The 14,584-nt window shown below is 46.7% G+C and overlaps 1 protein-coding gene across 1 annotated transcript; it reads right to left on the bottom strand.

Moving 5' to 3' along the window:
- Nucleotides 1-1,449: 1,449 nt before the first annotated feature.
- Nucleotides 1,450-2,800, bottom strand: LOC123048747 (uncharacterized). The gene has a single exon (XM_044471788.1). The coding sequence runs from the start codon at nucleotides 2,797-2,799 to the stop codon at nucleotides 1,552-1,554; it is 1,248 nt and encodes a 415-aa protein (XP_044327723.1). The 5' UTR covers nucleotide 2,800; the 3' UTR covers nucleotides 1,450-1,551.
- Between the last annotated feature and the right edge of the window lie 11,784 nt (nucleotides 2,801-14,584).

Here is a 14,584-nt window from a genome sequence, read left to right as displayed (position 1 = left end):
TTAGCCTGATACTAATCAAGTGAGGATTCACTCTGCGGCTACGTCCCTTGTTGTTTGTTGCTGTCCGCTGTGATGGTCGCTGTTTACTCCTTAGCACGGGCCCGATGGCTGTTTGTTGCTGCCTACTGTAGCAGCTACGGCGTCGTTGCTACTATGGCTGTTACTATTGCTGCCTGCAGCGGCAATGTCGTCACGCACGCGCGCTGCAAGGACTGAGCATCAGATTGGAGATGCACTGCTGCTCAAACACAATGTTCGCCGCAGTCTATAAGATTGACAAAAACTCCTACAGATATACGCACCAGAATCTACACTGAAGCTACTGCGTACAGCACTGACCGAGAACCAAAACAGAACCAAAACTTGTGCTCGGGGCAGCGACTAGGGCATAGCATTTGACTAGGTCGACCCGTCTGACCCATCGGGTCGCACGGTGCCGGCTCCATTGACCCATATATCATTTAGGGCCAATCCACTTGGCCCATTGGCCTCGTCTTTCTGGGTCGGGTCAGTGACCCAGCGGGCCGACCCGGCCCATTCCCATCTCGAGATGTAGACAATCATGTGGATCACCTGGGATTGGTGAACCAATGCTCCATTTGACACCAGCTAATACTAACCAGCTTTATCAAGATCCATTGGTGGGAGACACGGTGCGGCATTTTTAGGCTACTTTAATTGTTTTTTATCAAGCCGAAGGACAAGGACCATCCTCACTAGAAAAATTCTCTCACACTACTTCCTCATTGAAATCGTTAGAGGGTGCACAAAAAGCTGCAAAAGGACATAGTTTCATCGATTCACCGACGTGCATAGCATTTTCTGCATCCCCAGCCTGGAGTTCCCGACTCCTTGATCAAGATAGCACATTCCTTGTACCACAAACAAGGAAGCTAGCTTGGCAGGCAAGGGTAAGTAAGCTAAAACATGGGCAGTCTAAAGACTTGGTTGAAAGCTGAGTGCTTCAAAAGGATTGATTTTCTAGTCTCGGTCAGTTGAATAAAAAAGGAACCGCGATATTATTTATGCGTAGATTAGTGTTCTCCTCCGGGCCAGTGTTGAAACTTTGCGGCATAGCCCAGGTGTTTTTAGAATTTTCTTGTTTTGCCATTGGCTCAATTTTATCCGTCATGATGTTAGCGTGCGCTCGTTCGTCCTCCCTTTTGGGTCAGTCTCGAGCTCGGCCGCCGTCTAATTTAAGTGTTGTCAAAACGAAAAGGCCCCCCACACGCAGCCGTCAACTTTTGCTCCGCACCTCCACCGACGATGCAACGGCTAGCTGTGTCGTCCGTGCCTTCGTTGCGGCCCTGACGAGATTATTATTGCAAGATTCACTATTGCCATGTTTTCGGCAAAATATTCTCCATTCCAACGACAACTAACCAGTAAGCAGCGACAATGCAGTGCTATGAGTTCTAAGGAAAAAAATCCAGTGGCATTGTTCTTATCTTCTCTAAGTATTTTCATTTTCACCCGTAACAAAAACACAAGCACCACACATATATAGCACGGCATCAGAAGCACGAGAGAGAGCTCCTCCGTGCCATTCATTCACAGGGCTTTGGCGACGTTGCAGCCGAGGTCGTACCGCTTGGACTTGTGCCGGACCATCCTTCCCAGCCCGTGAGCGCCACCGCGCTCCACCTCCACGCCGGTGAGTACCGCAAGATTCGTCGTGGTGTGGCTATCATAGGTGAGCCCGCTGGCGAACGTGATCAATTGGTTCACCCAGGTATAGAAGAACCTGGCGACGCAGAACCTGCCAGAGCCCAGCGGCACGATACGTCCGGCCGTCGGGACCCAGCTCTCCGGCCAGTCCAGATCGTCCCACGCCATCAGCGGCACGGGCGGCGCCGTCGCCGTCGACATGGCGGTCAGGTCAAACGCGCAGAGCTGCTCGTAGTCCGGCGAAAAGCCAAACCAGAGACCGTCCTCGGGGACGTACACCGCGCGGCCTCTGAACGGCAGCGCCCAGTCGCCGGCCTTGCTCCACGCGCCGCTCTCCGTGTCCAAGGTATACGTGCCGGCGGCTGGCGTGGATATCCAGATCTGCGAGTCGCCGACCATCGTGTGGGCGCAGATTGCAAAGGCGTCTTGGAACTCAGTGCCCAACAAGCCGTCGCTGTCGTGGTAGCGGCAGCAGCAGCAGATCGGATGATGGTCATATTCGCAGCGCCAGGTGAAGGGCGGTGGCTGGAGGTAGATCCAACGCCATTTCTTGAAGGACGAGGACGAGTTGCTGTCGCGGAGGAGGGCCTGGAAGCATTCCATCTGGGGCCGCGGGCCGGGCCTGCTCGCCATGACGAACAGGTCGTCGTCGCCGACGGCAATGGCGATCGGGTCCCGCATGGGTTGGGACATCATGGGCAGGCTGGTGCGGATGGTGTGGAGCTCTGCGTCATACAGGATGGTGCGGCCGACGTTGTCCACAGCGACGATGGCGTTCCCGCCGCGGCCGATGGACATGAAATCGATCTGCCCGGCCGCGGCCAGGTTCTTTTCGCAGGGCCAGTCGAAGGAGATGGCCGGCCTAGGTAACCGAGATTTCATCATTGTCGTTGGATCTGATGGTCTTTCTTCGGACGACGTCGCCGTTGCTGATGCGCCGCCGGCCGGGTAGAACAACTTGGCGGGATCTATGCGGTACAGGTTGAAGGGGGCGGGACGGCCGTTCATGTTCCTCACCGCCAGATTCAGAAACCGGCTGCTCATGCTCTCTCTTTCTCTCGATCGATCGAAATCCTGATTTATGTTAAATATAATATCCTGATAATAAAAGGATATAGAACACAGGCTCATATTGTTGACATCAGCCTCTTCTTCTCCAAGAAATGAAAGAACCAAGACAATTAATAACAACCTTTGTCAAAAAAAAAAAACATTCCTGTTGTGAAACCTTGGCCGTTATCGCCGACGTGAACGCCCACCATCTCCATCCTGCCGGTTTTCGGACCATAGATCAACATCTGGTGAGTAGTTCGGCGCCTTCAAGTTTGTGGGTCCTTGGTGGCGAGTCGTCGCCACCTACTCCATGGGCCATGGAGCGAGTGGTTCACAAAACACGTTCTTTCGTGCCTTCGTTCTTCTTCTTTGTTGATTTGACAAAGGGAGCAGTGGTCTCATAGCCTGCCTTACCAAAGGTGTGTCACTTCGTAGAAGATTAAACGATCTTAGATTTTCACTTGGGGCTCCTTTGATTTGAAAGCATTCCATACGATTTTAAAGAATTTATATCTTTATTTTTTTCCTAAAATTCTTTCTAAAGGAATAGCCTCTAATTTAACAATCTTTAGAATTTTTTCTACGTTTTTCAACACGTTGCAGACGTAGAGCGTACCTAATAGTTTATGCTTTAGGGATATTTTTTTTTACTTTTTTGCTATCTTCTTCCAAGAACCACCTAAGATTCCAGCAACTCCAACTAAAAGAATAAAATAATTTCATTTAAGTAAGAAGTCTCCGATATAGGAAGACTTCCTACTTAAATTAGTCTTTGTGTTCTTCGAATGGACCTCTTAATTGTTGAGAGGGTTGCCCAAACACGGTATCACAGTCAGCCCTATGAACGCATGCACACCCTACGTACCCTTATAAGCACCTCTGAGAGACTGAGCCGCCACATCATTTTAAGATTGACCAAGTCATCACATGCGCCTCCGTAGTCGACCGGAACATCTCCTTCCACTGAAGGAGCATCGCCGAAAAGTCTGAAATAAATCAAAAAAATATGATCATCAATGTCAAGTCTAGGACTTGAACCCTGGTAGGTTGGTTCCACAAAAAAGAACTTCACCATCTGAGCTAGGCTCGGTTTGCTAAAAAAAAGTTCTTTTACGTTGGTCGTTTGATTCGCATAATTGAAATATTTAGGTTTTTTCATAGGATTCATTCGTTCTTTAATTTGGAGAATTTTTTCATCCACTCAAACCTCTTGATATATTCCTTTGTCTTCATATGCTATCAAACGTTGTTTCATCCATATCATATCCTATATACCTAAATAGTTTATCACCACTAACTTATTTTTCTCAACATAAAAGCATGCCACTTCATCATACAACTATGCATGAGAAAAACCCACCTCAACGTGCAACCATGTATGAAGAAAGGTCCATCACAACATGTAACCATGCATGAAAAAATTATTTTCATTTTATTATACATCTTCTATTCAATGAATAGTTTGCAACTATACAATAATCTAATGTGCTAAATTATATGTATTTTCAGTTTTGATTCTCATGTTATTAACTCAGACAATCATGTTCCATACAACTAAATCTCATTAAAATATATTGCAATCAATTCTCGTCACAATGTGGGTATCGTCTACGACGTCTGGTATACTGTATACCTAAATATTGATCCCTACTATCTCAATTCTCTCAACGCTCACACACACCACCTCAGCACACATGTCACATCATAACTCCACTAATTATTTCTCTTGTGAATTGCTATTTATATTTTCTCTCAACATGCACACATCCCAACTTATATCATTCAAACTATATATTGCAACAATCTAATAATCAAATACAATATATTATATTTATTCTAAATTTCAGCAAAAAGTATTGCAACCAATCCCCGCAGCAATGCGTGGAGTATCATCTAGTTTTTGTAGTTTTGCAATCATTTAGGATAGAACAGAACGTGACACTCTAATCTTGACATACATTTTGACAATCTTTTGTGAATCAAAGAGGCCTTCAATGTCGTTGGAGCAGGTGGCCAAGAAGGTTTTTATCCAATATTTTGACATAGTGCCGATATTATATGACTTTACTGTTGCTGATATGTCATTTTCTCTCTCTTTCTTTTGTTAAAATTTTGGTGTTGGGTGTGTGCATCTTAGCTATGTAGAGACCGGGTGTTGCTCGTCATTTTTTCTATTCAGTTGATGCTACATTTTGATTTAATAGAAGCGCCTTTTATGGAAGAAAAAAAGGTGCTTACTTCAAAGAGACATGTTAGAGCTATCGGTTTTATAGAGATCTATTTGTTAGTATTTGTCTAAAATTTTTATTCTATTGCACTTTCATTGATTAATGAAAAAAGTAAATCTGATCATTGTACCAAAATAATTGAGTAAATAATAAATAAGTGGGACTTGTGAATGATTTGACGACAAACCCCTCAAACACAGTTGTGTACGTTTTAGTTTATTTTGGTACATTGCTAATTATCCCTTCTATTTCCCTACATACCTAAAATAGGTAATTATGCACTCTAGAAACCTCTCTCGGCTTTACAACTAGCTGCCATGATATATAACAAAGCTAAAATAGATTTGTATACATACAAATAAAAATACTAGCAGTTCATGTGAGTGGCACAAACTAATTAATCTATGAAGACACGCGGTTTTTTTATTAGTTTTCTCTAATCCAAAAAGTAGGTTAACCCAATAATTTTATAGGGGCAATTTTTCTTACAATATATGGCTTAAGTTTAGTGCAAGCTCATTTTCTAGGGACAATGTTAAATTATACAATTAAATTTTAGTATTTAATTATTTAGTTGTATTATTATGTTGTCATATTTGCTATGCATGATAGAAAATTGATTATATCCTAAGGGGGTGAGTTATAAAGAAGTAAAACAAATAATTTTTTCACTCAACTGTCAAACATTCAACAGTACAAAAATGGCATAAACTACCACAATTGTAGCCACAGAAGAACATATAGGATACTAAAGAAGGTTTTAAGTGAACAAGCAAATTTTTACCTCAGTTGATCCAAATCAAGAATATAGTTTTTTTCACTCAACTGATAAACATGCAATGGTAAAAAATGGCAAAAACAGCCACAAACAGCAACACACTTGTACCCCATAGAAGAATATATAGGACACTAGAGAACGTTTTAAGCGAATAATCAGTTCTTTTTTTACCTGGTTGATCAAAATCAAACAAACAGTTGTTAGCTCAATTGGTCCTCTCCAAACAAGAGATTCCTCCTCAAATAACAAGTGTCTGGATTGCAGAGAAAGTTAAGAACAGTTAGAGCAGGTGTTGCGTCCAAACAAGTCAATATACAAAAAAACAGTACTTGAAACGTAGTATAAGGCTGTACCATGATGCTCGTGTAACTAGTGATTACAATATAAAGAGTTGCAATATGATAAACAACCAACAGTAGAAATTGCCAAAAACTGCCACAGACAGCAACAATTGTACATTTGTACTCATAGAAGAACATATAGGATACTAGAGAACATTTCAAGAGAATCCAGCAGTTTTGGACTTCAGTTGAAGAAAAGCAAACAAACAGATTTTTTAATTCAAGTACTAAAACATGCAACAGTGAGAAATGGTAAAAACTGCCACAAACAGCACCACAATACTAGATAACGTTTTAAGTGAACTTAGCAGTTTTTTAACTAAGTTGATCCAAAGCAATCAAACAGTTTTTTAACTCAATTAATCCTCTGCAAACATGCAGTTTCTCCTCAGTTCGTCCTCAAGCAGTTTTTGCACAGAAAATTGCAAGAACATTAAGAGCAGCCTACGAGTCCTGCAACGCAAATTCCAAACGACATCAAAACAAGAACAAACAAGTGAGCAGGAAGAAGAAAAGCACACCAAAGAAAAAGGCCGATCGCCTGAAACGAAACCTTGATGCTGTCAAAGAAGAAGGGGGATGTCGCCTGAAACAAAACCTTGATCCTGCCAAATAAGCCCGATGTCGCCTGCAACAAAGCCTTCAGGCTGCAAAGAAGAAGAAGGCTGATTTCTAGATGTCGTCTGAAACTAATCCTTGATACTGCAGCCGCTGCCGACGGGCTGCCCCCAGTTTCTTTCCGCCGCAAAGCCTCTACAGAGCAAAAACCGAAGTGAGATGAAAAGAAGAATCATCATGCACCGGGGGGGGGGGAGGGGGAGGGGAGCTTAAGAGTTGAACAGGAGAAAAGTTTACGGAAGAAGAAGGCCGTCGCCGACTTCAAGCCCCGCCACCGAGCTGCTCTGCCTTTCTTTCCGCCGCCAAACCCTTATGTACGGCAAATTTTGAAACGAGTTCAAGGTGAGGACAATGCAGCACGAGTGCGCGACCTGGACTAGAGAAAGACGTGAAATGGAAAAACGCATACCGTAGCAAAAGCCAACAGCGGCGAAGCCTTGGGCGTCGCCGGCGACGAAGCCTGGAGGTCGCCGCCGCTGCGCGTGTTTTCTTGGGAGAATTTTAGGTTTTCTTTAGGGGGATAACTGTAAGTTGGAACAAGTAAGCGAACCAGGGCTCTATTGTAAATCTAGGTTTCAGGTTTCCGCTCCCAGAACCGGTTGTGTGGTTCGGGTCTGTACGGTTCAGTTTCCGCTCACAGGTGGGCCGTGCACATTGCGGATCTGTCCATGTCGGTTGATGCGGTGCGGGCCGAGAAGGCGGGTACAGCAAATCTGGGCTACAAAGCCCAAGGTCGAGGCACGCCGAATACGGATCGCTGCATTCTCGCTCAAAGAAAAAAAAAAGGAGATACGGATCACAGCCGCCGGTGCAAGCCTGAGGAGGCGATCCGTCGGGGAGTAGTTGGCCGGCTCCATGTTGACGCCGGCCGTCGCTTTGTTCATGCCGGCCGCCTCGGGTCGAGGTGTCGCCGGTGCGACGGATCGTACGGGTGGTGCTCGCCATCGAAAAGCGATACGACGAACCGTACCAGTGGCGTTCGCCGTCGAAACGGCGATCGAGGCTATCACCGGATGGCGACTACCGACTTGGAGTATTGCGGTGTGCATATCTGTTATGCGGGGCCGCTGATTAAGGTGGGGCTAGAGGAATGGAGCAAAGCTTTGGCTGCTGTGTACTGTGTTGAGGTGCATTTATAGGCAGGACTACGGGACGTGGCCCTCGTTCGCCATTCTCGACCAAGGATCGTTTCTCGCCCATGGCACGTACAAGGGGTACTATTTTAGAAATACACACAGAATAACTGATGAGGTGAAAGAAAAAAACTATGAAAAAAGATTTGTCTTCTTTTAATTAAAATTAAAAGATGATCTCTAAGCATAATATATCTCACCATGCTTTTAGGAATCGGAATTACTAACTCACATCTAGATGATATTTAAGGATGTCACATCTAAGTCCCTGGCCATTGGATTTGTTTGCTGTAATTCTCGGCGTAATTTTGATCACGTATCTTTTTTGTTGTCCCTGTCGCTCGTTTTTTTTTTAGTCCAAACACACTTTATTAATCATAAAAGTTCATAGGAATACAATGGATATTTGGTGGGTTTATAAGCCACAAATGGCGCCCATAATCTAGTCCGAAAGCGTGTTTAGCAAGGCTATGTGCCTCGATATTTGTCGATCTACCCTCGAAGATGAAGGTGCATTACTCAAAATCTCTCGTTGTCTCATTGATCTCCTTGATTACAGCAGCGTAGTGCCCTCCTGTGGCATCTTCGATATTCCGGATCACTCCCTGGCAGTCTGAAGCAATAACAACCCTGGAGATCTGCAAGTCCATTGCAAGGGCGAGTGCCTCTCTGCACGCCAGAGCTTCCAGAGTCACCGGATCAGCCACTCCTGGTGTCTTGATCACCGAGGCTCCTAAGAAAAACCCTGTTTCGTCTCTGCATATAGCACTGAAAGAACCCTCCAGGGAGTTTCTCGTTGTTGCCCCGTCCACTCTGATCTTTGCCACTCCCGGCGGTGGCGGTATCCATCTAGCCCGCGTTTGCACCGGGATTGGGTGCACTGTCCCTTGCCTCGCCTTGGGCGTGCAATCCTCGATCTCTCTGATATACTTGGTGATAAAAAGATGCGTAGACAAAGGGCTCTGAAAGATGTTTTCATGCAGCGCCTCATGACGTGAGTGCCACAGCGCCCACAATGTAACTGCAACCTGGGTAAATTCTGCGGGTGAAAGCATTTCCTGTAGGACAAACAACCATCGTCTCGCATCTGGCTCTTGGGTGTTGTTCAGGGCCTCAACCAACTCAGGATCTTGTAGCGCCCACACACACCGGGCGACTGTGCAGTGAAGAAAGGAGTGCTCCCATGAATCTTCTGCCCCGCACAAGCCACACCGTGTGCTTGTGGACATGTTTCGGTGATGTAGCAGGTTTGCTGTGGGGATAGATTGCTGCGCTAGCCTCCATAAGAAAATCTTCACCTTAGGAGGAACATTGACTTTCCATAATTTCTCCCACGCCTTGGAATCTCTGTCAAAATCAGAAGAATTTGCTCGGCCCTCAAGGCATGGTTCTCTCCTCACCTTGGTGTTTACCAACATGCGGTAAGCAGATCGGACGGAAAACACTCCATTCTTTTCATGAATCCAAGACCAGAAGTCATCGACATGTCTCGTGCACAAAGGTATCGACATAATTGTTTGAGCATCTATTGGAAGGAAGATTTCCGAGATCAATGTGCTGTCCCATTGTGCGTCTGGCATGATTAGTTCACTGACCCATTGCGGTGGATCCACTATCCTGCTCACTATGGGTCTCATATTAGCCGGACATGGTAACCAGTTCTGGTTCCAGATCTGTGTTGTTTGACCGTCGCCAATCCGCCGTATTAGCCCCTGGGTCATCACGTCTCATCCCTCCAAGATGGCGCGCCAGATCTAGGAAGGAGCAGAACCCAACTCCGAATCCAAGAAATCCGTTGACGGGTGATATTTGGCCTTCAGTACTCGTGCGCTAAGGGACTCCGGGTCTGTCAGAATTCTCCAGGCTTGTCTTGCTAGCAAAGCTAGATTGAAAAGCTCTATATCCCGGAATCCCAAACCACCACAGTATTTTGGCATTGTCATAGTGCTCCATGATACCCAACTAGGCTTCCGCTTCCCCTCCTTGCTACCCCACCAAAACTTTCTGATGAGCGAGTTGATGTGCTCACAGAGGCCTCATGGGAGTTTAAAGCATGACATTGAATAAACAGGAACCGCTTGTGCAACGGATTTAATCAAAACTTCTTTACCTCCGGCTGACAATAGTTTTTCCATCCACCCCTTGATCTTGCTCCAGACTCTGTCTTTGAGAAATTTGAAAGCTCCGTTTTTACTAACTCCCACATCCGTGGGCATTCCCAAGTATCTATCAGATAGAGATTCGTTTGGAATATTCAGAATGTTTTTTACCTCATGTTTCAACGAGTTCGGGTAGCCCTTACTGAAAAACACCGAGGATTTTGATAAGTTTATTCTCTGGCCAGAGGCATTGCAATAACTATCCACCACAGAAGACAACTCATTTGCTCCAGTTGAACTGGCTTTGACAAACAGCAGGAAATCATCTGCAAAAAGCAAGTGGCTTACCAGCGGAGCCGTCGGAGCCACTCGAATACCACCGAGGTGCGATGATTCATCTTGGGTTTTTAAGAGGCACGAAAGGCCCTCCGCTGCAATCAAAAATAGGTATGGAGAAATTGGGTCTCCCTGACGGATCCCTTTGGATGGTGTAAATTCCTCAAGCTTACTCCCATTGAAGAGAACAGAAAATTTTACCGAAGTCACCATCCTCATGATTGAAGCTACCCAAGTAGGGGCAAAACCCATCTTGGTCATGATTGCTTCAAGGTAGGTCCACTCAACACGGTTATATGCCTTCATCATATCCAGTTTAACTGCACAGTACCTATTTCGCTGGGCTTTGTTCCTTTTCATAAAATGCAAGCACTCATAGGCTGTTATGATGTTATCCGCGATCAAACGTCCAGGCACAAAAGCAGATTTCTCTTGAGAGATAATGTCAGGCAATATTTGTTTCAACCTATTGGATAACACCTTGGAGGCAATCTTATATAATGGGTCTGTACTGCGTGAGGGAAGTGGGATCTTTTACCTTTGGTGTTAAAACCAGGATTGTTTCATTGATAGCCTCTGGACTTTCCTCCCCTTGCAGTATACGAAGTACAACCTCTGTCACCTCGCCACCACACAACTCCCAGTGTCGTTGGAAAAAATGCGCCGGGTATCCATCCGGCCCTGGAGCCTTCAAGGGATACATTTGGAAGAGGGCAGTTTTCACTTCGTCTCTGCTATAAGGAGCAGTCAGGAGCAAATTCATATCAGGAGTGACCTTCGAAGGGACTGCATCAAGGACCGTACCCATTCCAGACGTACCCTCTGACGTGAACAAGTTTTGATAAAACTCATTAGTTATCGCAGCCATCTCCGCCGAGTCATCTGTTGTGGTTCCATCCGCGCGCTGAAGGGTTTTGATCATGTTCTTTTGTCGGCGCATACTTGCCCTCCTTTGAAAGAACTTCGTGTTTCTATCCCCCGCTGTCAGCCAATCGATACGCGATCGCTGCCGTTGCATGATCTCCTCCATGTGGTACAGCTCGATGAGGCGGTCAGTAATTTTTGTTTCTGCATGTGAGGGCGCAATTCTCTGGGGATCATTCTGCAAAGTGGTCAGCTCTTTTTTCAATTTCTTTATCTCTTTCCCTACGCATCCTATCGTTGCCCCACTCCACTATCGCAGCGATGCCGACAAATCTCTGAGTTTTTTACTCAGTTGCGTGACGTTGAGGCCAGCCGGAGAGCCACTCCACATCGCTTCCAATGATGACCCGAAATCCTCATGACATTCCCAGTATGCTTCGTACCTGAAAAACTTCTGTTTGACTTGTGTTGGATTGGGAGGTTCAAGTTGCAAACGTAACGGGCAGTGGTCCGACGAGGCTGCCGTCTCATGGGATAACCGGGCTTGAGGAAAGGCCGCAGCCCAGTCCATGTTTGATAATGCACAATCAAGACGTACTCTGCAGTATCCCCCTCCTGCCGTTTTCTTTTCAAAGGTTCAAGGCTTACCGTGGTATCCCAGATCTGTGAAAGCACAAACATCTACCACCTCACGAGAAGCTTGAATTTGTGTATTCCTTCATTGTCCAGTTCCCATGTGTTCATGCGGATGGAGAACTTCATTAAAATCGCCTATACAGAGCCAAGGTAATGTGTTGGCAGACACAAGTGATTTGATTAGATCCCAAGTTTTGTACCTCTCACCAACTTGGGCTTCACCATAAACACATGTCAGTCTCCAATCACTATGATTAGGGAGAGACACTTTTGCATCAACATGATACTCAGAATAGCCAAAAACATCAAGATTTATTCCATTATTCCAAAATAAGCCAATTCCACCGCTGCGACCTGAACTGCCAATAGCATAAGCATGATTAAAACCTAACGTACCAGCAAGATTTTCGACACGTGCTTTAGAGATCTGAGTTTCTACAATACACAACACTGTCGGGGCAAATTGCTTCGCTAAGTCGCGAAGCTCGCGAATTGTCGCAGCTTTGCCCGCACTGCGACAATTCCAGCATATGATATTCATTGTGCTCGGCGATCCTCCCCTCGGGAGGTCGCCGTTTTTGCATCGTTTGGTTTTTCAGCAGCTGCATTCTTCTTTGGGGCAGTCTTGTCAGGGTTGACCCTAAGTCGTTTCAGTTCCTGCTTAGAAGAAGGGCTTGCAGGAATCTCTGGAGGCGCTAGCGCCGGTGTTGAAGACGCAGAAGGGAGAGCTAGCTTCCCCCCTTGTGGTCCGAGGTACGCTTTCTATTTTCCTCAGCCTCCTTCATTGCTTCATCAGATTTCCTCGCCAAAGGATTCTCCATGTCAGGATCACTTGGGTTGCCATGTTCCTGGCCGCGACCTGCAGTCCGGCCTCCACGACGACCCCCGCGGCGGCCTCTCCCTCGTCCTGCTCCTGGGCCTCCTCCAACTCGCATACTCCAGTCTGCCCTGAGGTTTTTGAAGTGCAGCGCCGAAGGAGAGATGGATCCCGGTGCCATGCTCTTTGTAGACATGTCCAAGATGGCCGCAAAATGCGCACCAATGAGGTAGGCGCTCATACTTTACATGGTATATCTGCCTCTTACCATCGCGGTGTTGGAAATATGCCCTAGAGGCAATAATAAATTGGTTATTATTATATTTCCTTGTTCATGATAATCGTTTATTATCCATGCTAAAATTGTATTGATAGGAAACTCAGATACATGTGTGGATACATAGACAACATCATGTCCCTAGTAAGCCTCTAGTTGACTAGCTCGTTGATCAATAGATGGTTACGGTTTCCTGACCATGGACATTGGATGTCGTTGATAATGGGATCACATCATTAGGAGAATGATGTGGTGGACAAGACCCAATCCTAAGCATAGCACAAAAGATCGTGTAGTTCGTTTGCTAAAGCTTTTCCAATGTCAAGTATCATTTCCTTAGACCATGAGATCGTGCAACTCCCGGATACCGTAGGAGTGTTTTGGGTGTACCAAACGTCACAACGTAACTGGGTGACTATAAAGGTGCACTACAGGTATCTCCGAAAGTGTCTGTTGGGTTGGCACGGATCGAGACTGGGATTTGTCACTCCGTATGACGGAGAGGTATCTCTGGGCCCACTCGGTAATGCATCATCATAATGAGCTCAATGTGAATAAGGAGTTAGCCATGTGATCATGCATTACGGTACGAGTAAAGTGACTTGCCGGTAATGAGATTGAACAAGGTATTGGGATACCGATGATCGAATCTCGGGCAAGTAACGTACCGATTGACAAAGGGAATTGTATACGGGATTGATTGAATCCTCGACATCGTGGTTCATCCGATGAGATCATCGTGGAACATGTGGGAGCCAACATGGGTATCCATATCCCGCTGTTGGTTATTGACCGGAGAGGCGTCTCGGTCATGTCTGCATGTCTCCCGAACCCGTAGGGTCTACACACTTAAGGTTCGGTGACGCTAGGGTTGTAGAGATATTAGTATGCGGAAACCCGAAAGTTGTTCGGAGTCCCAGATGAGATCCCGGACGTCACGAGGATTTCCGAAATGGTCCGGAGGTGAAGAATTATATATAGGAAGTCAAGTTTCGGCCACTGGGAAAGTTTCGGGGGTCACCGGTATTGTACCGGGACCACCGGAAGGGTCCCGGGGGTCCACCGGGTGTGGCCACCTATCCCGGAGGGCCCCATGGGCTGAAGTGGGAAGGGAACCAGCCCCTAGTGGGATGGACCCCCCCATGGGCCTCCCCTGCGCCTAGGGTTGGAAACCCTAGGGGTGGGTGGCGCCCCACCTGACTTGGGGGGCAAGTTTCCCCCCTGGCCGCCGCCCCCCTTGTAGATGGGATCCAGGGCCGGCGCCCCCCCCAGGGGGCCTATATATAGTGGGGGGGGGGAGGGAGGGCAGCAGCATGACAGCCCCTAGCGCCTCCCTCTCCCCCTGCAACACCTCTCCCTCTCGCAGAAGCTTGGCGAAGCCCTGCCGAGACCCCGCTACTTCCACCACCACGCCGTCGTGCTGCTGGATCTCCATCAACCTCTCCTTCCCCCTTGCTGGATCAAGAAGGAGGAGACGTCTCTGCTCCGTACGTGTGTTGAATGCGGAGGTGCCGTCCGTTCGGCACTCGGTCATCGGTGATTTGGATCACGGCGAGTACGACTCCATCAACCCCGTTCATTGGAACGCTTCCGCTCGCGATCTAAAAGGGTATGTAGATGCACTCCTTTCCCCTCGTTGCTAGTATACTCCATAGATGGATCTTGGTGATGCGTAGGAAATTTTAAGATTCTGCTACGATCCCCAACAGTGGCATCATGAGCCAGGCCTATGCGTA

This window comes from Triticum aestivum, chromosome 2D (assembly GCF_018294505.1).
Source record: "Triticum aestivum cultivar Chinese Spring chromosome 2D, IWGSC CS RefSeq v2.1, whole genome shotgun sequence".
Classification (NCBI taxonomy): Eukaryota; Viridiplantae; Streptophyta; class Magnoliopsida; order Poales; family Poaceae; genus Triticum; species Triticum aestivum.
The sequence above is the reverse complement of the archived record's forward strand: the minus strand, read 5'-3'. Positions and strand labels throughout refer to the sequence as shown.

What these genes read in the sequence shown, in the direction of transcription:
- LOC123048747 (XM_044471788.1), bottom strand. Translation starts at nt 2,799, where the DNA reads ATGAGCCTGTGTTCTATATCCTTTTATTATCAGGATATTATATTTAAC.